Source organism: Dromiciops gliroides, chromosome 1 (assembly GCF_019393635.1).
Source record: "Dromiciops gliroides isolate mDroGli1 chromosome 1, mDroGli1.pri, whole genome shotgun sequence".
NCBI lineage: Eukaryota > Metazoa > Chordata > Mammalia > Microbiotheria > Microbiotheriidae > Dromiciops > Dromiciops gliroides.
Window position 1 is genome coordinate 280,150,474 of NC_057861.1, and position 27,230 is coordinate 280,177,703.

General features: G+C 36.4%; 1 protein-coding gene across 5 annotated transcripts in view; it reads left to right on the forward strand.

The window, feature by feature from the left end:
* Positions 1-27,230, forward strand: part of C1H8orf34 (chromosome 1 C8orf34 homolog) — a 457,453-nt gene that overhangs the window by 403,750 nt on the left and 26,473 nt on the right. For 3 of the 5 annotated variants that reach the window (XM_043968402.1, XM_043968396.1, XM_043968425.1), the window contains 3 exons: positions 12,225-12,727; positions 14,687-14,734; positions 26,577-26,670. In XM_043968402.1, the coding sequence (XP_043824337.1) occupies positions 12,225-12,727; positions 14,687-14,734; positions 26,577-26,670 (645 nt within the window). Of the gene's footprint in view, positions 1-12,224; positions 12,728-12,959; positions 13,007-14,686; positions 14,735-26,576; positions 26,671-27,230 lie in introns of all 5 variants that reach the window. The other 2 variants (XR_006353330.1, XM_043968410.1) reach the window with 2 other exon arrangements.

The window sequence follows — 27,230 nt, forward strand, 5'->3', positions numbered from 1 at the left end:
GAGTCTTCCTGACTCCAGGCCCAACACTCTCTCCACTGTGCCACCTAGCTGCTCACTTCGCACAATAGATTCTTGTTTGTTTGTTTATTTTCTTGGTGAGGCAATTGGGGTTAAGTGACTGGCCCAGGGTCACATAGCTAGTAAGTGTAACACAATAGATTCTTAATAACATTTGTCCATATTGAAAAAAAGGGAGCTCAGTGACTATTAACTGCTTTCAAGCCCTTGAAATTAGCTTCAGAAGCTGGAGTCACTTTCTTTTCTCTGTCTCTACCATTCCCCCCATTCCTACATGGGCACCCCTTCCCCTCTGCACTCAAAGCTCTCACATGGATAACATACTTACTCAATAATTCAAGGATCCATCTTAGTGCAGGAATTCTCAACATTTCTTGCATCATCGATCCCTTTGGTAGTCTGCTGACATCTATGGGCTCCTTTTCTGAATCATGTTATAAATTGAAGGAAATCCTAAACTTCAGTTCGAGGCTAAAATAAAGTTTTCCCCCTCCATGTTTATTGATGTCCAATATCCATTCACAAGGGATCTATGGATCAAAGCTAAGAACCACACTTTTTTTTTTGCAGGGGGGAGGGCAAGGGCAATGAGGGTTAAGTGACTTGCCCAGGGTCACACAGCTAGTAAGTGTCAAGTATCTAAGGCTGGATTTGAACTCAGGTCCTCCTGAATCCAGGGCTGGTGCTTTATCTACTTTGCCACCTAGCTGCCCCCAAGAACCACACTTCTAGTTAATCTCTCCAAAATTTGGGAGGGGGGGAGAAGTGGCATTTCTCCAGTACTTCTCCAGTATGCCAGGCACTGCAATAAGTGCTTTACAAATAGCTCATTTGAACCTCACAACAACACTACAAAGTAGATGCTATTTCCATTTTATAGATGAGGGAGCTGAAGCACACAGAGTTTAAGTGCCTTGTCCAGGGTCACAGAGCTAGTAAATGTCTGAGGCTGGATTTGAATTCAGTTCTACGAGACTCAACACTAACAACCTATTTGCCTCATTTAGGTAGCCCATTCTTAGAATCATGGTCATGGAAATAGAAAATAGCCCAAAGGTCATCTGGTCCAACTTATAATAATTTTGTCTACAACTTCATCCAAAAGTAGATAGCCAGTCTCTGCTTAAAAACTTTGCTCTGAGGGAGATGTTCTACCTCCCAAGCTTGCCCATGGCACTTTGGAGAGATCCCAGGATGAGAGTTTTCCCTTTCTATCTGCCCTTCAGCAACTTCTTTCCATTGTACTTAATGATTGTCTCATAAGGTCAAACCCAATAAATCACATCTTTTCCCAGGATGGCCCTTCAATTGCTTGAAGATCGCTGTCATCTCTCTCATTTTTTGTCCCCTACACAAAACCTTTTCCATTTTTTGAACCAATCTGAATAGGGAATACACTTGTCTTCTTTTCTTCCTCTGGATATGTTCAAACTGGTATTGTCAATGGTTGTAGAAAAATGTGGAACTCAGAATGGAACAAAATACTCCAGATATATCAATCCATGTTGTTGTTTGGTTGTTTCAGTTGTGTCTAATTCTTTGTGACCCCATTTGAGTTCTTCTTGGTAAAGGTACTGGAATGCTTTGTCATTTCCTTCTCTAGCTCATTTTGCAAATGAAGAAATCAAGACAAACAGGGTTAAATTACTTTTCTCAGAGTCACGCAGCTAGTAAGAGTCTGAGGCCATATTTGAAATCAGGAAGAAGATGCTTGTGACTCTAGACCTGGTGCACTACCCATAACCACCTAGCTGTCCCACATAAGAGGGAGAATAGGAGGAGTTGTTGTTGTTCAGGTGTTTCTCACTCTTAATGACTCCATTTGGGGTCTTCTGGGGAAAGATACTGAAGTGGTTTGCCACTACCTTCTCCAGCTCATTTTACAGTTTGATGAATTGATACAAAGAAGGTGAAGTGACTTGGCAGGGTCACACAGCTAAAAAGTGTCTGAGTCCAGATTTGAACTTATGAAGATGAGTCTTCTGGATTCCAAGCCCTACTGTGCCACCTAGCTGTTTATCAGCCCATGGCAAAATATACATAATACTTCTAGTATTCCTATATTAAAGGCAGTGATACTGTCAGGATGCCACAGATAGGTGACACAAAGGATAGAGCACCAGGCTTAGAGTCAGAAAGAAGTTCATTCAAATCCATCCTCAAATACTAGCTAGCCCAGTCATCCAAGGTAAGTCACTTAATCTCTGTCTGCTTCAGTTCTCTCCTTTGTAAAATGGGGATAATAATAGCCCCTGCCTCACAGGACTGTTGTAAGAATCCAATTAGATAATATTTTTAAATTTCTTGGCCCATAGGAGATGCTTAGTAGATGCTTCTTTCATTTTTCTTCCTTCCTTCTTAGAACCTGATGGGGGCAGCTAGGTAGCACAGTGCATAAAGCACCAGTCCTGGAGTCAGGAGTACTTGAGTTCAAATCTGGCCTCAGACTTGACACTTACTAGCTATGTGACCTTGGGCAGGTCACTTAACCCCAATTGCTTCACCAAAAAAAAAAAAAAAAGAAAGAAAGAAAGAAAGAAAAGAAAAAGAAAAAGAAATAAAAGAGAAACCTGAAATTGAGGACCAGTTGTATGTTCAGATTTACGGTGTTATATCTTTTTCGGTCTTTCTACTGATTTTTCATCAACTTTAATATGCAAATCATTCTTCCTGTCATTATTTTCTATTTAGTTTTCTTCTTTCAACATATTATTCATGTCTGCATGCGAGGGATCTCTTTTCCTGGCAGTCACAGTTGGGGAATGACTCAATATAGAAAACTATTTTTTTTCTGTCCTTGTAGCATAAAAGAAAAAATAGCATTGGAATTGGAATAATGGAACTTGAGTTTAAATCTAGTATCTAGATGAAATTGGTACAATTGAAAGAACATTGACTGAAATCAGACTATCTCCATTCAGATGCTCTTTCTAAGCCATGTGACTTTGGGGAAGTAATTTAACCATAATGGATTACAATTTTTTCATCTGGAAAAGTAGAAGGTTACAATAAAGGTTAGAATTTAGATCCCATAATGCTTGCCACCTTTGATCCTGTGATTTCTTTCTGTAATCATGAACAAGTCACTCTAAATGTCCCGGGCCCCAATACTTGGTAAATAAAATGGGGTGTGTTTATGTGAGGAGGTGTCAGACTAGATTGCCACAAAGTCCTTCCATCACTAAATCCTCTGGTTCAGTATCTATAGAATTCTATTGGACTAGGAGCCCAGTCTTGTTGCTGTAATAGTCATATGATACAGTGGATAGAATTCTGGGTGTGTAGTCAAGAAGATAAGATTTCAAATCCAACCTCAGATATTTACTAGCTCTGTGACCCTGGTAAGTCACTTAATCTTTGTTTGCCTCAGATTCCAGAAATGAAAATTGGGATAATAATGGCACCTCATAAGGTTATTGTGAGGATCAAATGAAATAATATTTATAAATCACCTAGTATAGTACCAGGCACCTTTACCGATAGAGATAAGCAGCTTTGCAACTTAAATTCGTGGAGATGGGTCTGGGGTACTTGGAGGTTGTGACTATACAGGGTCATATAGTCAGTATGAGTCAAAGCAGGATTTGAACCTAGCTATTTTAGAACTCTACTCAAGTGTATGGTATCATCAGCCTAATAGCCTTATCTAAATAGAAATCTGTTAGTAACTATCAGTTAATGGGAGCTGAGAAAGAACAAGTCAATCTCTGTAACTGTCCAGCCCCATATGGTTGGAGAAAGTGAAATAGCCAGCCTCTTGTTCTGTCAGCCTGGTAGGAAAGAATACACCATCAGTGTGAGATAAACTATGGATGTCAGAGGCTTCAATTAACCTGACACAAGCCTCCAATTGACTGCAAATGGACTTTTGTATATGATTGGTCCAGCACACACTAGAAGCCTTGGGACTTTGAAAATAATGAGACTGCATTCCCAGTGACATGAGGAGCCAGGAGTGGTATATTTGATAATTTCACTGAGCTAAATGACAACAAGCCCAGGATGAGTCAAACAGGGTATACTTGGGTGGGTCTGAAAAGTATTGATAATGTATTGACATCTGAAATAATGTATTAGCTATGACACAGTGCCAAAAACGGTTTGGGTCTTGTATTTAGTATGGGAAAAAAAAATCCAAGGTTTCAAATGCTTATCTTGGTCTTCTGAAGCTCAGGAGTATGCAAAATTGGACTGGACATCTCCCAAGAATTAATTTTTCTGCTGAAAATGCTGGCATTTAGTTTCCTAGGCCTGGATGGAAATTTTTTTGGCTCCTCTTGATTCTTGGTCCTAGCTATTTTCTCAAAATGCAAACACATGCAAAAAAGGGTAATAAACCCCAATGTTCAGTCATGTCAAGATCTCAAAAGATGTTTGCTTGGAGTGTGGTTCTGAAAATGGGCATACCTTCAGGAGAATGGAATATTTATTCTTATTTAATATGAAGTGGTTTGGCCCTTTTCAAGATGTCAGTCCCCAAAAATCTTTGTTCCTTAAAGTTCACTAGTTTATTTTTTCTAAGAAATGAAAATGGATATATACCTAATAGATCTTGAGACCTTCACAAAAAGGAGGAAAGAAAAATCTTTGTAGACCACCTTGGTAGAGTAAGTACAACAATACTTTGGGCATCTTCAAAGAACTCCACAGCTATATCTCCAATATTGAATTGAAATATATACACACATAGATACTGTGATACTTTGATGTTTCTGTTACTGTTCAATTGTGTCTGACTCTTCATGACCCCATGGATTATAACATGCCAAAGCTGAATATGGGTTTGGTGAGGGTTTTGTGTGTGTGTGTGTGTGTGTTTTGGCAAAGATACTAGAATGATTTGCTTTTTCCAGCATATTAAGGCAAACAGATGTTAAATGACTTGCCCAGAGTTACACAGTCTGAGGCCAGATTTGAACTCAGATCCTCCTGACTGTAGGCCCAGCACTCTATCCACCCAGCCACCTAGCTGACTCATATGCCTATATATGTATGTGTGTATATATACATGCATATATATACACACATACAATCAGATATATATGCACCTATGCCTATATGTATATGGTTGATAGGGCTGTCTTATTTGTCTAAAGTAAAGAAATGCTTTAATTAGTTTCCTCTAGTCTTTTAAAATTTTGCTAGCAAGCAAGAATCTGTATTTGCAGTTTTGAGCTCTAAAGAAACGTGTTCTCTTGGGCTAATCCCCACTGTCATTACAACAAGTGCTATTTTTTTCAGTCTGTTATTATAGTACAATATCTATCCCTTAGGGTGACCTGAGAATTAGTGAAGCTGTCAGTACAACAGGGAGAACTAAATTCAAGGGCATTTGTGATTGGCGTACCATGTACTTAACAGAAAGCAACTCCAGTGATGCCTTGCCACAAGGAGGTTTCTCCAAACATGCTCCTTGTCCATATTGATTTTCATTTCACTTTTAAATTTTACCACATTTCTCCCAGCATGACATTGTAAAATAAATACTGTCTTATTGAATACTTGCCTTTAATCTCTCACTCTCTTTCTGTTTCTCTGTGTTTCTCTGTCTCTGTGTGTTTCTTTCTCTCTCTCTCTCTCTCTCTCTCTCTCTCTCTCTCTCTCTCTCTCTCTCTCTGTTTCTCTGTCTCTCTCTCTCCCTCTCTCTGTTTCTCTGTCTCTCTCCTCCTTCTCTCTTCCTTCTTCCCCCCTTCTTTCTTTCTTCTAACCTTCATTACTCTTTCATTTATGTTGCTGAAGACCTCTGTTTGAATGAGCTAACATCATCTGCCCTCTCAATCTTTTTATCTCAATGGTAGCTGACTTCCTCATTTTCCCTCTCCACCTCAGACCCAGACCTCTTTTTCTGTTTGTTTGTTTTTGTTGATCTGCATTTTACTATGTATTACCCAACTCACAGGCTTGGTATGAATTTCAATTTTTCCTTCTCTGGTCCCATGTTCTGGATATGTATTTTTTTTCCTTTGTTGATTTTCCTTTGATCTCTCTCTAATATATAGACTTTCTATTTCATGTATATAAATAAAATTTTTATCTCTGTCTCCTAATCTCGTTCCTTTTTTCCCTTTGGTCTTCTTACCTTCTTGTTGATTCAAAATTTGTAAGAAAACTGTCTTCCTTTATTTATGTTCACATCTACATCATCTCCGTTTCTGCTCTTTGTACTGATGGCCCATCAACTTTAATTTAGAGTTCATGCTTCTTGGCATTATTTTCAATATCCTGTGTCTTTCTGCCTATAACTCTTCATATCTTAGCCTGTCATTGTCTTCCTTCTCAATTTTCTTGCCCTTGGGGCCTGGTAGATCTTTTAGCTCATCACCAGTCGATCTTCCACTCACCTTGAAGTTGCTCTTTAAGGCTCTCATTTAAAATAATCATTTCTACTTTATCCACTAATAAAAATGACATGGATTAAGTTGAGGACAAATAAAAGTCCAGAAATAAACGGCCAGTGTTTTTACCGTTGTGCAGGTTTATTATTTGAATTGTCTCATTTTGATATGCCAGATAGACAATGCATTTGTTCAAAAATATCAGTATCAATTGATCAAGCTATATTCTTAAAGCATTGGGCAGACTCATGGTCTTGTGCTTGCACTTAATTTCTGGGTTGTGGGGTTTTATCCATTTTGGGGTGCGTTCTTAGTCTCTTAAGTAGTACTTATCTATAGTACTTTCACATGGTGCCAAAAGCCTTGTAGATACATGTGTGTATCTTAAATTTAACACTGCATGGATGAATGAAACATGAATTTATTAATACCTACTATATATATATGCACGGTTTTGCATGTTGGAGTAGATCATAAGTTTAGATTAAAGTCCAGGCCTTTCTTTTATAAAACTTAAATGAATGAATTTTTAGTGCATATAAAAGCATTTGTGAAAGATTATATTAAGAACAAGTGATTGTTCTTATCTGCAATAATTCACACCTCCCTAACAGCATTTAGTCTTTGTTCCATATTTGATTCTAAGACAATCATAAAATATGAATCATACTTTCAGGGAAAGAAGCTCATATAAGAATAATGGTAGTTAAGAATCTGTCCATAGAAAGCAAAGCCACCTTTTTAATATTTTCCTAGAAACAGTAAGACAAATTTCTAAAATATTTTAATAGGTTAAATTTACTTAAATTCTTCCTGGTCTTTAGTCTTATGATGCTAAGATTTTTCCCTCCCAATTTCTGATTTATATGGGGTGGAGTAGGGTGGGGGTGGTTAGATTCTTCTTTTGTTTGATAATTAATGTTATACAAAGTTACTTCTTCTGAAATTTACCTTTTTTTTCTAATGGCATATTTTTATTACATATTTTTTCAAGGATTTGAAAAAACATTTATCTCAGAATATTAATTCACCCAATTTGGCTGTTTTTGTATATTCACTTGTATTTGAGTTTTTCTCAATAATTCTGGAATTATTTTAATAAATAAGAAATTTGTCTACAAAGACAAATCGCAAATATTGTATGAAATGAGAAGTCACTCTGGTATTTAACTAGAATACATGCATACATACAGATAGATATACATATATATGTATATATGTGCATGTGTGTGTATTTTTGCGTTTGTGTAATTGTACTTCTTTGTTGGCTACATTTTATGTACATTTTAAAGATTCAGAAACAATTCTTAGGCATAGGTTGAATTTTGTTATAACTATTTAATGTGTCTCAAATTATACAAGGGTGAAATAGGAAAGTAGGCTTTTTTCTTTTCAAAGATGACAGAATTGTTTCTGAAAGAAAATCAGAGACATATGTTAGGAGAAACAAATAAGAAATCTATTTGTGTCCATGCATTTTGGGTGGAAATCTGTTTTCTTACATGTAGAGAAATGAAATGACTAGAAATATTACTTATCTATAAAATCAATCACTTTTTTTTAAATTAAGGAAACATGGCCTAAGAATATGATATACATTAAACACATGGGTATTGCATATCAGTTTTCCTGTGTACTCTCTTCTGAGTCATAGTTCAGGAAGTCAGTGACCCCTAGTCCTGTAGTCATTTTGCAAAGACACAGGTTAATTTAATTTTAAAAGAATACATTGTATGTTTGGTTTAAATTATGAAGTTCACATTCTTACTCAGTAACCTTGAAGACTGTAGACAGGTATTTTACAAATTCCAAACTGACAGGTATTGATTTTTTAAAAGCTTAATGGAAGTGAATGTAAAGGCATAATTATCTCAAAAGGTAAAATCAAAATTGCCCACTGATTTTATGAGGTCAATGTTTCAATTAGATTAGTTTAAGATTAAATCACAACACTAAGAAATATCTCTAACTGCCTTTCTAGATATATACCCAATAATTACCCTTTTTGAAGGAGCAAAAGATTTGGATCAATGAAAGGTTAGAGATGACATCCTCGGAGATAGAGCTAGCCATTTGGAATGTGTTCTTCTGAATATGTCTTTTAAGCTGAACATTACTAATATAATTTACCCTAATTTTAAGTGCTTCCCCTGGGCCCCAGAACCAGACAGATAAAGCCTATGTCTTAATATAATAAATGACTGTGAATATGATTGAGATTGTCTGCTTTGTTAATAAATCTAGTAACCATACTTTCCAAATCTCAACAGAAGCGAAATATTCATGTCCAGTGCTAATATATCCATGAAAAATAATCAATAACATGTGTGTTTTAACTATATGTATATGTGTTATAAGGGCCAAAATTGGATATACCGAGAGCTATTTGGGTGACTCGCCTTGATATTGGGGTGCCGGAAGTATGAGGGACCCTTTTTAAGGAAGGAAGAAGGGAAGAAAACAGGTGATCAGAGAAACTTCTTTAAAGGAAGTGGTAACAAAATATGAATTTAGAGTCATGGAAGTACTTCAACAAATGGAGATGGGACTGGGTGAAGTAGAATATGTGAAGAAAGACAGAGAAACAGTGGAGGCTCTTTTCTTATTGGCCTGGGAGAAATATCTAAAGGGAATAATTAAGAGGGGAGATTAAACCTTAATTCCCTAGTAATAAAATCTGATCCTTCATTCGTTTGTTCCTTCCTTCCTTCTTTCCTTCCTTTGTTCCTTCCTTCCTTCCTTCTTTCCTTTCTTCCTTCCTTCCTTTCCTCCCTCCTTCCTTCTTTCCCTCCTTCCTTCCTTCCTTCCCTCCATCCTTCTTTGCTCCCTTTCTTTCTTCCTCCCCACCCCCATGAACTTTTTACTCCTCAGATTTCTCCTAGAACTTTGCTTCTATCTTTCTTTTCCATTCATCTTACACTTCCTTGTATTTAACTCCCATATGTTAGTTATTTCATACCATCGTGGACCTAGAGCTGGAAGGGACCTCAGGGTCAATTTAGTCTAATCCATTTCGTTTTGCAGATGAGACAATTGAAGCCCAGGAAATAGAAGAAACTTTCCTGAGGTCATCCAGGTAGTAAGTGTCAGGGGTGAGATCTGAACCAAGTTCCTCTAACTATAAGGCCCACAGATCTTTCTACTGTACTAGGAATAGATTCTGAGGAATTTCTATTGTCAAAAATCAATGTCTTATACATGAGTGTGAATAGTAACTGACATTTATAATATTACATGAATTGAATTTGGATATTGCTTTAAGCTTTGCAAAGGCTTTATATACCTATCACATTTGTTGTTCTTGTTGTTCAGTCATGTCTGAATCTTCATGACAACTATTGTGGTTTTCTTGGCTGAGATACTAGAGTGGTTTTCTGTTTCCTTTCCCAGTTCATTTTACAGATGAGGAAACTGAGGCAAATAGGGTGAAGTGATTTGCCCAGCATCACACAGCTATTTAAGTGTCTGAGGCCAGATTTTAATGTAGGAAGATGAATCTTCCTGAGTTCAAATCTGGCTTCAGACATACTTCTTAGCTGTGTGACCCTGGGCAAGTCACTTTACCCTGTTTGCCTCAGTTTATGAAATGTTTGTAACTTTATTATGGACAGTATAAAGAAGGACAGACAGAGGAATAATCACAGAAGCATTCTCAGATCACTGAGAGTAGACCTAGTGGTGCATGCCAAAGCCATATAACATCAAGTACCATAAAAAAGGTAAAGTGCAAATGTCAAAAGTAAATGTAATATAAAATGTAAATGTAAAAATATTGTCAATTTTTTACAAGGTTGGGGGGAAAAGATTGTTTACATTGTAATAGTAACCAGGTAGCACAGTAGATAGAGTACTTAGCCTGGAATAAAGAAGACCTGAGTTCAAATCCAGCATCAGACACTTCCTAGCTCTGAGATCCTGGGCAAGTCACTTCACCTTGTTTGCCTCAGTTTCCTCATCTCTGAAATGAGCTGGAGATAGAAATACTATGCCACTCCAGTATTTTTGCCAAGGAAACCCCAGATGGGAACATAGAGTCAGACATGACCGAAAAACAACTGAACAACTCCAACAACACTGTAGTAAGCCTTTCTGTACCCACTGTTTGTTTTATTCTGGTAAACCAGTTTGTAAATAGGAGAAGTGGTCATATACAGAGCTTCTCAAAAGACAGTATAGTTTTAAGCTTTAATAGCTGAAAACTTCTCTGAGACTTTTGATATTTTAAGAATTTGATAGCATCAACTTAATTTAGTGGTACATTTTATGTTTAAATGCATAAAAAGTGAACTTTTATTGCAAGTAGAAGCACATTTTTTTTCAATTCATTTTTATTGCTTTTTTTTTGGCAACATGGCTAATATGTAAATGCTATTTATGACCCCATCTGTATAATGGGTATTATATCACTTGCCTTCTCAAGAGGTAGAGGAGGGACTAGAGTGAGGGAGAGAATTTGGAACCCAAAATTTTAAAAAGGGAATCTTAAAAAAAAATGAAAACAAAACAACTAAACAAATATGAGAAAGAAAGGTTTCTGCCTGTGATTTAAACAGTCTTCAGTAATACTCAAAGTGGAAATTCCTTCTAAAAAGGTGAATCAGGGCAGCTAGGTGGCACAGTGGATAAAGCACCAAGCCTGGAATGGAAGGTATCTCAAAAGTCACTAAGTTCTACCCCCTTATTTTCTAGATAAGGAAACTAAGGGTCATTGAGATTAAGTGACTGGCCCAAGGTCACACAAATAGTATGAGGCAGAGGCAAGATTTCAAACTACGATCCTAGACTCCAAATCCTATGCTTTTCCCATTATAACACTCACTTCCTCTCAAGGTTGGTATTATAGGTATTATTATCCCCATTTTATAGATAAGAAAATTGAAGCTCATAGAATGATTTGTTCATTGTTATGGGATCATAGGGGCCTCAATGACCGTATATTTCAATCTTCTTATTTCACAGATTAGGAAACTGAGGCTTGGGAGGTCAAGCGACTTGTCCAAAATAGAATATGTCATCTGATGCTAGAGTTAGAACTATTAGCTAAAAATAGGATTTTTTTCATACTTGCTTGGAACTTTGTAAAATTAAGCATTTTTTAAAAATGGATGAATATGTCTATACATGCAGGGGGTTTCCGTATAAAGGCTGCATAGGTATTCATGATCATTATGGACTGTCTGAAACATTTCGATTTGCCACTATTCCCTTTTTCTAAGAGAGTTTACAATGTCTTTTGAAGTTCACATTATAAAGTATTTTTAAATGTATAGCTATTTTGAAGATTTACTTAGTAATAAGTAAAACTGTAAGATTTTTTGAAATCTTTTATATCTAACAAAAACCAAAAAATATATTTCTTAACTACTGAATCATGCCCTTATATCTGTTTTCAAGGGGTATTTGCTTATATATGTTCATCCATTTCTATGAAATTAACAAAATATTATTTTGTTCTATCTTTTTGATATGGAAAAAAATAAAAACTAGTACTGTCAATTTAGCATTGGTTTTACTTTAACATTTCAAAAATTACTTTCTATCTAAATATTCATTATGATCAATAACAATATGTTGTCATCCCCATTTAAGAGATGAAAAAACTGTCACAGAAGTAAGTTTGGCTAAGTTGCCTTACATACACATTCTTTTGGCTCTAAGTTCTTGATTTCTGATGTTTTTCTTTTTCTATTTGGCCTCTCTCCAAAGTCTTGATTCTTTCCATGAAGCTTTTATTTCCTCTATATTTCATTACTTGTGAAAATTTTATTTTATACCATGTATTCATCTTTGCCACTTACTTCAGCAAATTTATGGATGACAATCTGAGTAGTGTTTTAAGAAGATGATACTTTTTTTTTTTTTCTGGTGTAGATATTGAAAAGGACCTTGCATTGTGGGAAGAAGGAAGACTTGCTAGAAGTCCAAGCAGTATGCATAATATTTCAGTTGCATCTGACCTTCAAGGAAATCTTCAGTCATCACCAAGCCTTAGCACAAGACCTCCAGAACCCAGCCAAACAGGGAAAATCATTCAGCTCAAGCTCCAGGGAAACAAATCACCCCCTTCGGGTGACAGCAGAGTACGGGTCTCCAGTATCTCAAATAGTAGGCCTCATCTTCTCATATCCCAGACAAACAGGCCTCAGACACTGACAGTTCCAGGAAGCAGACCTGTAACTCCAAACAGTTTGTTGTCTCGACCTCTTACCCCTAGCAACCAAGGAAAGAAGGAAAGGATTATTAATATTCAAAGGAGCAAGTCTGTCCCATCTAAGAGTCAAATTGGGAGAGCCCTCAGCACTCCTTCTGGGTTAGTTATTCCAGTAAGTGGAGACAAGCTAACAAGTACTACTATGAGAAGCAGTTTATCTGAAGTAAGTTCTCTTTTCCTTTTTTTTTTGTGCCTTCTGTTTTATAGTAAAATATATATATATATATATATATACAATGTAAGGAGTTTTTTGGATCTGAATTGCCAGAAGACCTTACCTTGTAGTTTAAATGAAGGCAAATAAATTGTCCTTTTTGACACTTTATTCAAAAATGATTCTGTAAAGCTGGAAATGCTCAGGACCATGACCACTACAATATATTCCTTTTTTTCAGCTAATAGAGGCCAAAGAGCTTGGAAAGATGATACTACTTCATCAATGGTTAGACCAAGGATTCTAACTTTTTAAAAATTGCAGCATCCTTTAATCCTTTTGAGAAACTACTAATCTCTCCCTTATTAAATGTACTATGATATTTTTTCTCTCTCATGCACACAATCTCCCTCGCACATATACACACAAAGTTAAATGTATTTTAGAGGCTATTTTAAAATTTCAAACAGAAAGACTCAAAAATACAGGACAACATCTACTCTTGATTCTGCCACTCTGCATGTCTGTGTGTGAGAGAGAAAGTTTTAAAAAGTTAGTCACTTATCTCTCTAGCCCTCAATTTCCTCATTTGTCAAATGGGGCTAATAATCTATGTCCCTTGGGTTCTCATCAGAATCAATTGAAATCACACACACAAACCTTTTTCTCAGATGTCCACCCTTGGTGTCAGGTGCCTGGGTTCAAGACCTGCTTCTGATATATACTAACTGTGTGACACTGAGACAGTCACTAATAAATGTTGACTAGTTGACTGATAATAACTGACTCATTGACTGACTTAACCTTACTGTTCCAAGCAACTCTTTTAAAATTATAAGTTGCAGATCCAAAGCCCAAGATGCATTTGGAGACTTTCTTTCCTCACTGGAAGAAACTTTTATCAATGAAATCATAGGCCTTACCATAAAAAATGTAAAGTTAATTGAAAAAAATTGAAATCTATTCAAACATGAGTTATTATTATTTTGAAACATTTGTTCAGTAATTTTTCAGTCATGTATAACTCTTCTTGCCCCAATTTTGGGGTTTTCTTGGTAAAGATACTTCAGTGGTTTCCCATTTTTTTCTCCAGGCAATCAGGATTAGTTATCTTGGCCAAGGTCACACAGCTTGTAAGTGTCTGAACCCGATTTGAACTCAGGAAGATGAGTCTTGCTGATTCCAAACCCAGTGTTCTATCCACTACACCATATGGTTCCATAGGAATGTGAACTATTATTGGGAATGTCTTAGGGTGATGTAAAGGCAGTGTTGGGAATGGCTACTTAGCAGACATTGTATTACACAATATTTCAAACTAATAGTCACATTCTAAAAATAAAACTTTTTGTGTATATAAAACGTTTTAAAATGTAACATAAAATTTAGATGAGTTTTAATCTTTTTTTAAAAAATTTATTAAAACATGTGAAGTGAAGGCAAAGGGTCCACATAGTAGAGAAACTGGTCTTGTATGTTAACTTTTAGGAGATATCTACTAGATTTAAATTTTTGGAAAAACAGGCTTATATCATGTTTTGTTTCTTTAAAATGTTTCAAGTTTAGATAACTTGTGACAAGACAGTTGATCTAATCATGGAATTATCACTTTATTTGCAAAATCTGACCTTTATGATTATTAAATTAGTTTGAAAAAATTTTATTAAAGTGTTAAATTTTAGACAGTTCCTCTTAAGTGTAAATTACAACATGAGAACCACTGTTCCCAGAAATTCTATCCTATGATCATGAAAGAGTTAATATCTTTTTCAGAGTGAGAGGACATACCAAATTACCTTACTGCTATCATAACACAGATGTGTACCAGCTGAATAAGTGAGGAAGTGTTGAGGAGGTGGAATTATTCCTCAACCCTCCCTTCCCAACCCCCCTCCTCCATTTTGTTACTCTTCTTTTTTGATCAGCCTCCTGACTTTTCTTTCAACCTCTCTTCCTGTTTGCCTTTAGGGAGAAGCCTCCAGTAGGGGACTCTCACTGAAAAACTTCATGGAAGATGTGAGTTTTAAGGAGAATTTGTAAGGCCGTCTGAAACCAGTTTCTTTTAATTTAGTCCATTGGCTTCATGTTCCTCAGCACTGCCCACATGTTATGAATAATAATCGTCTTATCACAAACAGTATCAGTTGCCAGAAGAAATGTAAAAGCAATAGGCTCCATTTTCCATCATGGAAATCCCTTCTGCATTAAATCATCCCTATATTCTGTGTGATAGCTATTCTCAATACTAATCATGGATTAGTGCTAGCATGCTAATCACATAATGGAATTCCTTACTTGCTTTCTTGCTTCCTTCCTTGCTTCTTTCTTTCCTTCCTTCCTCCAATTATTGTTTGAATGTCTATAATAAAGAATTTTGGGGCTACAAAGATGAACAAAAATTGTTATACTTGGACTATCTCCACTAGCCACTATCCCTGCCCTAATTCAATCATCTGATTAAATTGGATATTGGGTTGGAAGTCAGAGAAAATGTCTTTACATGTTTTTTAAGGGGCGGCTATAAATCAACAAACTTTTTTAGAGAGGAGAGTAGTGTGGAATAGAACTTCTAGGTATTTTAAGATAGAATTCTTAGTGATTGTTTTCCTCTTGAGACTTCCTCGGGAAAAAATAGTTGTGTCAAGGAACTCTCACTTATTGTTCTTTGGACTGGCTTCTTCCATTCCTCAACATTTCCTTGTTTGAGGATAAGAATGATCGACATCAACTTGAGGCAAGAATTTGAAGAAAAAGTCTCATTATTCTTTCAATGACTGATTTCTGTATCCACATTTGAAGCCTATAAAGACCTTCTAGAAAGAAGATGAAGATTAGATTTTGCAATGAAGGAAAAAGAATAAGTACATAAAACACTTGTGTTAAGCTAGGACAAAAAGAAAAAATGATAACAAGTTAGAAACAGGAAAAGTTGGATAGGACAGGAGAAGTAATAATAATTTTTTGTAGAAAATTGGGAGCAAGGGGGGCAGCTAGATGATGTAGTGGTTAAAGCACCAGCCCTGGATTCAGGAGGACCTGAGTTCAAATCTGGCCTCAGAAACTTGACACTTACTAGCTATATGACCCTGGGCAAGTAACCTCATTGCCCTGCCAAAAAGCCAAACAAACAAACAAGAAAAAAAAACAAGAAAAAGAAAGAAAGAAAGAAAAAGAAAAGAAAATTGGGAGAATATATTAAAGAAGTGTAGTAAATACATGGAGGTGGGAATATGACAAGTTCTTTTGAGTTGTCTTGAGAAGAGGTGCCACAATAGTAGAATCTCACTTTGAAAGCTTCACAATCCTTAAGAATCCACCTTTGACTCCATTGTTGTTAAGTCAATTAATCATGTCCAACTTTTCCTGATGCCTTCTGGGGTTTTCTTGGCAAAGATGATGGAGTGGTTTGCCATTTCCTTCTCTAGCTTATTCTACAGATGATGATAATGAGTCAAACAGGGTTAAAGTGACGTATGCAGTATCATACAGCTGGTAAGTGTTTGAGTCTGTATTTGAACCCAGGTCCTTCTGACTCCATGGCCAGTATTCTATCCACTGTGTCACTTAGCTGCCCCCGCCAAAGGGCAGAATCGATTTCAATAAAATAAAATAAAAAGATGAGAGAGAGAATCTCTCTATGGCCTTACATAGGTCTTTTTCTATTCTATTTGACCTCAGTGTAGAAAAATGGATTGAGTGAAATACATCTGTTTGCTTGTTTGTTTGTTTTTTCCTAGAATAAATGCTATTCAAACTTATAGCTCATTTAGGAGAAAATTAATCCTACTCTTAGAATCATGAACATTTTAATTCAATAGATCATTTCATAAAAGCTGGGCTTTATAATCTTCCATGTCCCGCCACTCTGTATCATATACTGATGGATTATTTTTTCAAAAGAATTCTTTTCCTTTGGATTCAGATAAAGATTCTCCTCTATAATGCTTGAACAAAACTGGTTGAATAAGTAGGGGCTAAAATAGCAAATTTGGTGGAATGTAAAAGTATAATTAGCAACATTTTTAGAGTTTTGTTTTTATTTTAATGTTTGATTTTAATTATTTGTTATAGGGGACAAACTGTAATGAATTTAATTTCTTATAGTCATTTCAGTGAGCTAATGTGCTTAAATTCCCCAAGTATGTGTGAGTGATTCAGAGCTCTCTTTCCTTCACTCAATCCCTGGACTCACCCAATATTTTTATATAATGACACTTGTCAGTAATTGAGTTAACAAATGATAATCCTTCACAACAAAACTATAAACAAGAATGAATGAATTTGAATTACTCCATCTCCTGCCTACAAATATGAATGTTTTGAGTAATGCATACACGTCTCAAAGTCTGTTGTGACAGTGGTAGTCATAAACCATAATGACTGTGTTGGCCTGCCCTTGTCTTTATGCCTTTTGGCATTATTTACCCTAGTTTGTCTTTTCCAATGCTATGAAAATAAACCTAACAATAAAATGTTTTCTCCCATGTGGGGTCTGCCAGTTTTCACTAAAACTGACTTTGTAAACATTTTTTTTTTTGGTGGGGCAACGGGGGTTAAGTGACTTGCCCAGGGTCACACAGCTAGTAAATGTCAAGTGTCTGAGGCCGGATTTGAACTCAGGTACTCCTTAATCCAGTGCCGGTGCTTTATCCACTGCACCACCTAGCCGCCCCCTAACATTTATTTTTGTTTAGCACATATTACAACTCAAATTAGTCATTATATAAGCATTTATTAAGTGCCTACTCTATGCCATTGTGCTAAGGGCCCAATGTAACTAAAGCTGTAGTGCCTATACTTCCAGTCTTTTCTTTCTCTTCCTGCTACAACTTGGACAACTCCATTCAGATAAAAGTCTCTCCTTGGTGATTTAATCTCACATGGAGAGACAACTTTTTTTTTTTTTTTTTTAGTGAGGCAATTGGGGTTAAGTGACTTGCCCAGAGTCACACAGCTAGTAAGTGTTAAGTGTCTGAGGCCGGATTTGAACTCAGGTACTCCTGACTCCAGGGCCGGTTCTCTATCCACTGCGCCACCTAGCTGCCCCTGAGAGTCAACTTTAACCACACAAAATTGGGAATTTTTCTTTAGACGGAAATCAGTGCTAAGAGGAAGATAATGACTTAGCTAAAATTCAAGTTAGATTTGACTCATGTTTTTTATGAAATAAATTTATTATTAATATAAGTCTTATGCTTGCTACCTTTTATATAGTATTTTAAGTTTTCAAAGGGATTTAGAGACTTAGATAATTCATATATTCTAAGGTAATACAATCATTACCTTATAGATACTTTACATATAAGAATACAATGATTTCTATCTCCATGAGGAAACTGAGATTTAAAGAAGTTGTGACCTGATGACTGTTTGTTACCCAGTTAGGAAATTTTAGAGGTGCAGAATAAAGAATAGTTTACCCAGGGCTTCTATTCCTACAGACAGTGTTTTGTTTTGGTTTGGTTTGTTTTGGTTTTTTGTTTGTTTGTTTTTAAAGGTAATTCGGGTTAAGTGACTTTCCCAGGTGGTAAGTGTCTGAGGCTATTTTTTAACTTAAGTCTTCCTGACCCCAGGGCTAGTGCTCTATCCATTGAGCCACATAACTATCCCTGTCAGTGCTTTTTTTTTTTTTTCCGTAAACCCACCTTCTACATTTAGGCAAAATAATTGCCTCCTACCTGATTGAAATGAATGAGACCATCTAATAGTAGTTGCCATGAATTCGCCCCCCCCCCCAAAACATCTCATATCACCATAACATTTTCTCTTTTATTCTTGCCTTGGGAAAAGCTATCTCTGCTCCATCCCTGCCAACTGTTTCAGAACATAAATCTGACTGTCAATATATCCCCCTTCCAACCTCTCTCTCCTCCATCTTCATTTTCATCTTCTCCATTAACTCCCGTTTTCTTACAAATATGGCAGTCAATCAGCTAAAATTTACTAAGCATCTCCTTTGTACCATACCCTGCAATAAGAGGTGGTGATACAAAAAAAGGCCTTTTCTACTCTATTCAATCATTATTCCATCTTCTTTACTTCAATGTCAAATGTTATGTAGAAATAGTCTATATAACTTTCTCCACCCCATCAAATCTAGTTTCTTCTCCTAGTACTGAAATTCCTCTCTTAAAGGTCATCAGTTCCTCCTTATCTTTAAACCCAAGGCCCCTTCTTAGCCCTCATCCTCTTTGACCTTTAGGCATCTGGCACTTTTAACCATTCCTACCCTTCTGTGAGGCACTCTTCTCCTTTTGTTTTCTGGTGGAAAAAAAGGTCTTCAGGGTTCTACAGAACTACTGAGTCTCTTGGTAAGATACAGGTGATGGTAGACAATAGATCTGTCACTGGAAGTCCTGCCTAGACAAGTGAAGAGAAGTCTATCACCAGAAGACTGGTTACCAGGTGGTAGAATTGTTTCAAAAGCCATAGAAATTCATGAAAATTGAATTGCTAACTGTTGTAGGGGTTGTAATGTGTATTGGTGATGGTAATTATGAAACCATGGATTCCTGAAGTACGAGTTATTTGTTGTAAGACAAATCCCTAAGACTCTAAATTGCAGAACAGATGCTTGTAGAGAAAGTTCCTCACACAGACCTTCCCATAGTGATGAAATCATAGGTCTAGGTTTTTTTTTAATTTTTTTTTGTATAAATGTAATGTCCCACTATTGGACTTTGTCATAATGGCAGGAATCAAGTATCCTCTAAATCTTTTATCTCTCCCATTGCCTAATAATTTGCTATATATACAACAATTGCTTAATAAATGATTGTTGGATTGAATCAAACAATTCTAGAAGGCTAGCTAGTGTTGGCCTTGGATTACAGAAGAATTATATAAAAATATTCGGTCTTAATGGGGCTTAGTATACTAGTTATACTTCTAAAAATGTTTGTTCTATTAAGAACTATTTCATCCCAAAATGGGAGTCTTGGTGATGTGAGCCAGAATGTCTTAGATGTATTTTAGTGCCAATATTTGTTTTTCTACCTTGTTTATCCTAAGAAAAGGCAGCAAGTAGAGACAGATCTAAAATGAAAGGAACTTGGTTTGAATTCAAGCTATTCACTAGCTCTGGGATCTCAGATAAGTAATTCAGCTTCCCTGAGTCTTAGTTTCCTCATTTTTAGAGTTATTAGATCAGATGATCTCTAAGGGTCCTTCTAGTACTAAATTTAAGTTCCTATGGTTTGTTTATGTTGTATTAAATATGAGTGGGGACTTGTCATCTTTGTTCCATTAATCCATCTTGAAATATGAAGATGTTAAAAAAACTCCATAAATGTAAGTGAATATAATGTACAACACATTATGCTATGCATAATGCATGTACTATTTGCACTGGATATAAAAAGACAAAAATGAAAATCTTTGCCCTTAAGGAAGTTAGATTTTACTAGAAGTTGGAAAATATAACATGTACACAAGTAAGTGTAGCAGTGATTGGGGGAGGGGGTGTTGATCATATTTTTTTCAACCATTCTTAACTATCTCCTATTGACTACTATTGGCTCATTTCCCAGATGGATTTTCTTATATAAACACTTCCATTTACTTTATTCTTTTTGTTAGCTCTGAGCCCCTTAAGTGGAGAGAGGGATATAGATGAGAAAAATATTGTGGAGAATCAGTGAGACTTGAATATAGGGAGACTGAATATAGTGAATATAGTGACTGAATACAGGGAGAGAGAAAAGTTAAGGATAACTCTAGCTATGAATCTGGTAGACAGGGATGATGGTAGGAAATTTAACAGAATTATGGGAATTTTGAAGGAGGGACAGATTCTGCTTGGCACATATTGAGTTTGATATATTGGCAGGACATCCAGTTGAATCTCTATCTGTATAACAAGAAGTTAATGATGGGCCACTATGTAGCTGAATTATTGTACAGCAGAGCTATTATGGAGCTATTATGGATGGATATAGGGATTTGGGAGTAATCTGCATATAGATGATCATTGAACCCATGGTAGCTGACAGGATTTCCAGGGAAGCACATAAAGACATAGAAGAACCAGGAAGGAAGCTTGTGGGAATACCCCACTAAGGGGCCAGGAGATGTGACTTTTTTTGGAGGGGGGGCGATAATATGTCACCTAAATGTGAGGAGAACAAAGAGAGAGCAGTGTGTTGACATGCAAGGGAAAGAGAGGGTCAAAGAAGAAGGAATGGATGCCAAAAGTCAAGAGAATGAGGACTGAGACCATGTTAGTAGATCAGCAGTTAAGAGATTCCTGGTAGCTTTCAAGAGGATTGTTAAGGGCTAAAATTCTAGCTAGTCTGTCTCAAATATCCAATGAGTGGTCGCCAATAAATTATAAGCTTTAGCAAGAGTTAGAGTTTTAAGCATTTATTAAGGAGAATAAGAATTTTGGTAAAGAGAGAGAAAGGCCTAGATTCCTATCTATTAAAGGGAGAGCACATTTCTAGCTCCGCTCTCCAACAGAGTCCAAAGGAAAGAGCGCGAGACCAAGCGCCAGTCTCTTCCTTCCTCCTCCCACTAGCCTGCGTCACTTCCTGATGCCAAAGAAAAGACTCCTGGTCTTGCCCTCAAAGACCTTCACTTCATGGGCGGAATTCTTCTACAGTAAGTCTCCAGCAGGTGGCGTCATTCCAATCGTTACAGGATCATTGTCATACTTAGAATCAAAACAGAAGTGGATAGCTAGAATAACTAGGCTCACCAGATTTTAAACTATAGATGTATATAAGTTTCAGGAAAATGTGATAGAGGGACATCCCACATGATGTAAAATACCTTCTTGATTGTATTTAGAAACTCTGTGAATTAGGTGGTACAGACTTTTTTTTTAATAGTTATATTGTCAGTGGGTGGGATGAAGTGTTCACTCAGGAGTATACATCACTTTCTGTCTCTGATTCTTAGCATGTCTCTACTCTAGATATTTTCATTATTTGCAATTCACAGTGATTGAGGAAAAGGCCTAGTGAAGTATATAGTTGAGTGCCAGAACGGCAGTCAGTAAGGCCTGGATTCAAATACCCCCTCTGACATTTTCTAGCTGTTTGACTGTAAGCAAGATGCTTACCTTCTCTGAGTCTCAGTTTCCTCATCTTCAAAATGGGGCTAAAAATACCTGTAATCCCTATCTATGAGTTTTTGTGAGGTTTAGCTGAAATCATAATATATAGTATCCCAAAAGTCTACATGTAAGTGCTTTGCAAACCTTAAGCCACTATATGGATATCAATTCTTTCTTATTGTTGTTATTTTTTTTGCTTTTATTAATAGTATCCCTCTTTAAAAGAAACCCATAGTAATATCAACCAAAGGTGTTCATTGATATTTGAAAGTTTACTTTTATAATCTTTCACAGCTTGAGGTTTTTTAGTAAGTTGGCAAAGATTAACATGTTAGCTGTTAAGTTTTTTAAAAAATGTTCATGATTTTAGCTCCATGACCCGTATCAAAAAGAATTACAAGTTGTCTGCTGATCTGAGTTTCTGCACACATGCAGGCCTCCCTGTTGGCATGGCAAACACAAGCAGGTGTGTTATATTACTTGCTCTGTTCAAGGGCAAACTGAAGTAAAACATTTAAAAAATCACAGACAAATCACTTTATTATGTCTATAAAACAATAATTCAATGCTCAGAAAAAATCCTTCCCAACCTACAGATTTTAGACATTTAATATTTCCTTTTGTACTTTATGTAACTTACTCTACATTGGAAAAAGCTGAATGTTGCTTATCTCTTCAGGAGCAAAGCCATTACAGCTGGAAAGAAATCTCTATTATTGCTTAATACCCTTACTCAGGATAAGGAGAGAAATAGAGTAACAGATTTATAGGTTATGTCTTTTCTGGTACAAGCAGGCCTTAGTATTTCAGGTTCAAAGGCTAAATAGCTTACAATGATTTTTCTTTTATTTAAAACTTTTGTTTCCATGATCACCTCTAACCTATCTGTTCCCAAGAAGACGGTTGAAGTATTTGATTTCAACAAAAAATTGTACAAAAAGCAAAAAAAAAAAAAAGTTGAATGTTCTGTTCTTGCAAGGAATTCTGAGTGAAAGCATTCTTACTTTTAGTTACAAGAAATGTTACTGTGTTAGAATTACAAGTCCAAGGTTCTCCTCCACACTTTGCCGTGATGATACTGTGGTAAAATATGAAAGTTTTTAACAGTCGGTTAGGATAACTGAAAGACGCCAGTTTTTCAAGGACCACCCTTTTGGGGAGGAGATGAACAGTCCGCCTGCTGCGCATGTCAGACTGCCTGCCGGGTTTTTGACTTCCGGGGGGAGAGAAGGAGAGTAGGCCTTTTTGGCTGCTTGGCGGGACTCCTGGCGGCGCGGCACAGACGGTCTCCCTCTCTCCAAAGGTGGCCTTTTCGGTTTGGTGAGTTTTTATAAGGAATATAGATTAAGCCTAGATTTAAGACGATTTGTACTGTATGTCTATTTTCCTATCCTTCTAATCAACAACACCTTATATACAATAAAGGCTCTATTTAGAAAACCAGAAGCTTCTTCCATTTACTAGTCTGGAAGATAAACTAAGGGAAAAGTTAAGTAGGGGAGATTTATGATCTAATATCCAATTTTAAATCTCACAATACACAGCATTAATGTGAAAGTAGTTCATGATGGAAGGAATATTGACACATTTCAACAAAGTGTACTAAATTATGAATCTTAAAAAAAACTCATATTAAAATAACAACCAAAACATGAAAAAACATTAGGTCAAGTGTCCAGATTATAATTTCCTAGATTCGGAGGCTATGGTTTTTGTTTCTTCAGTATCCAGCAGGAACACAGTTTGTTGGGAGAAGCCATCAGGATTTAAATGGATATTGTAGAAGAAGAGAATTCTATTTATACTAGGGCTGGAACAAACTGCCTATGAGATCCTTTGAATGAATAAATGCAAAAGCATTTACTGGATGCCAGACAATGGAGAGACGAATATAAAAAGAAAGATAGTCTCCTGCCCTCAAAGAATTTGCATTCTAACTGGGGTAGACAACACATATGGGGCTGGGGTGGCCAGGATGGAGTGCTTTAGTCAGCATAGTTAAAGCAAGAAGTAAAAGATAAGAAGGAATGGCATTGTGGAGGATCTGAGTCAGGCTCACCAAACAGGTGTCCAAGGGCTCAGAGTAGAGTTGGACTGCCATGAAAGACAGTGGCCTGGATGCAGGAGCTTGGTGTGTATATTGTTGGTAAGACACAGTGGGGCACATCTGAATTGAGGTTGTTGTGATGAACCTTTGACCAATCCCAGTCCCAGGGGCCCAAAGTAGAGATGTAGTTGCTAGTCAAAGGTGGAGGCCTAGGCATAAGGAGCATAGTATGAAGAAGCTGAGAGTTTCTGAGTTTTGGTTCATATTCTCAATTCCCTGACTAAAGAAAATCTAAAGAAAGATCCAGTGGGCCTAAATCTAACTGGATAAACTGTCTCTTTCTCTTTACTGATTTTAGTTGTCATGGGTCTCTATATTTTGCAAGGGGAACCATAAAATTATGTTCACACAAAGAAAAAAATGTCCCCATTGCTTGAAAATGCTGAGACACCCTGGAAGCATATCTTAATATTCAAAATAACTCCAATTTTCTAAAAAGTATGTAATTTGTTCATTAAGCTTATTCATTTCCTTTAACCTTTATTTCAAGCCCACTTCTCACTGACTTTATTCTCTCTACTCATTGATCCTTCAGGTTTCCTCTGCTTTCCGGATCTTTTTGTTTCCTCTGTCTACCCCACTCCATAGTGAGGGGAGACTCCCCCCCCATCAGATTAGATAGGCCTTTTATCTTCTAATGCCCCATCTCTCCTGGCCCTTTAAAATTTTCCTTCTGGTCTGTTTATGGGGAGGGTCTTCTTATATCCACCCAAATGGTTTGGAGTGGGGAGAATTGGTTTCCTTACAATCTTTTCCTCTCATCCTGTCTCATCCCTCTCTGAGCTTCATCACAGTGGAAGATGAGGGTATTGTCATTGAGGCGGGGAGCAGTTTAGAGCAGAAGTGGGAGCTTTTAAGGGCTTCTAGGAGTAGGAAGTAGGGGAAATAGACTTTGACTAATGAGAAGGCATAATTATTTTTCAGTGTACATTTAAAAAGAAAATAGAAATCCAAATAAATACATATAATGTATATATGAAAGTTGTGTCTTTCTACTTTCAACTTCTTGCCCCAAATGCTAATTAATTTATTTCCATCAGTATATAAGTAGATATATTTTATTTTCCAATTGGCAAACATCTCAGAAATATAATCTTGTCAAGTCTAATAGAAATTGACATTAATTGTTCTATGTTGTCATCTGGATTCCCAATTAACTTTAAGGAACAGCAGCTTTTAAAAAACAAACAAACAAAAAAACAACAACAAATAAATCTTGGGGAAACTGCCAATGAACATCATATTTTTCTTCACCCATCATCTCTGTTTCTTATTGCTATCATTTGAAATCTCTTTAAAACATTCTTCATAATAAAGAATGCTAGTGAAGAAAATAGAAATTATCTGAAAACACACAAACAAGCATTGATGTGTAACAAATCTCATCATAATTGTCAGCAACAACAAATATTCATTCTGGCAGCAGACAATATGCAATGATTAAATTCTTACTATGTGCCAGGTACTATACTAAGTATTGGGAATACAAATATATGAGCAGGTGGAAGATAACTCCTGCCCTCGGGAAGCTAACATTCTGATGGGAAATGACAACATACAAAAAGTTAGCTGAAAAGTCTGTGTGGAAGTGAACATGCATGTGGACATGGTGACAAAGTCTAGAGAGAACAGCTGGGAAGAGAACAAGACATGGCTTGCCTGTGTCCATCCTCCAAATGGAAGCCCTCAAGAGGAACTCACAAATGGTAAAAGGGAGCCAGAGGAGCAGGGAGATGTTTCAGAGTGAGAAGGCAACTGAGTCAAGATGCAAAGTTTTGGACAATTGTAAGCACAACCAAGAGGGAACTTAATTCAGAAATAAATCCATAGGCTGTTGGTTATGACTAAAAGACACGCACAGCTGTAAACATCTCTCATCTTTCCCTAGCCAGTCTTTCTTTTTTTCTACAGATTCTCATCTTCTAGAATAACATAATCATACACTTTGAGCTCCAAGATACTTAAGAGCTCATATTAATCTAACACAAAACACAGACCTCCTGAATAATGAAGAATTGTACCTTTTCCTAGTGTTTCCTGAGCTCTTTGGCTTTGTTGTCTTGTATAACCTGACTCCACAATCTCCATCTAGCAGCTGCTAATAATTCCCAATGTGAAACCTTTTCTGCAGGCAGGATGATATCCCTTCAAAATAGTATATATTTTTTCTTTGACTTTATATTCCTCTATATCAACTGACATATTAAAGGCTTAACAAATATTTGGTGAATCGAAAAAATAAATAATTCTTGCTGCTTCAAAAACAGAAACATGTAGCTGATTTAAGAGGAAGTTTCTTCAAAAATAGATAAGTCAAGGGGTTGGAATTATGATATTTTAGATCCCTTATGACTCAAATATTTCCTAATTATATGTTAATAGCCCAAATGACAATGAAGAAAATTTCACGTTCCATATTCATGGAATGTTTATACTTCTAAAATGAGTACCAAGAAAAACATAAAATATTAATTCAAGAAACAACATATACAGGGTATTTTAATCCCTATGGTAATGCTCTAAATCTTATGAAAAGGTAAACTCAAAGAGCAAAATGAGCCTAGAGTAAGAGGAAAAACTGTGATGTGAAAGTCATAAAATCATGGAGGGCTTGGCTCATGGAACCAAATATATTCACCCACATGCACAACTGGTTCTCCTGTACACTTGTATCTAATATGAATTCTCTCTGGCAGGAGGATTCTTTAAAGCATTTGCAGCTTGTTCATCGGCCATGGATTTTGCCAAGTGACACTGAGAGTGAAGGAGTTGAAGCAGATCAAGATAAATGTGAGTAGAGATTGTGATTTCTTGGCAAAGGGCACACTGCCTGAGAAAATGTATTTCCCATGGCCATAGAGAGCTACTGTGTAAATATGCACACATCCAGACACATCAAGCATGTATGTGTACAAACACATGGACTCATATATATATATACCTAAACATGCATGTGCACACACATTCAAATACCCATATGCACACACATATATACACAAAATCACCAAAACAATGAAGAAAATTGATTAGAAAACATGTAAAGACAGACAGTTCTTGGGACCTATAAATCTTAATTCACTGAAGTTTTAATTGTGGTGTCAGGTTCATCCATACCCATGAATTAACTTTCTGGAAATTACACCAACCTCAAAAATGGAGTTTTTCCACCTCCCTCCGCCCCAGTAGCCTGTAATGTAGTCACATGAAAAGTGAATCTGTAAAGTCTGTAATCTGTAAAATATTTTAATAGGGTGGTGGATACATTATGATTATTAAAGGATCTTAAAATACCACAATCCCCAAATATCAAAAGGATAATTGAAGTGAACTATGTTCGTCTGATGGAGAAG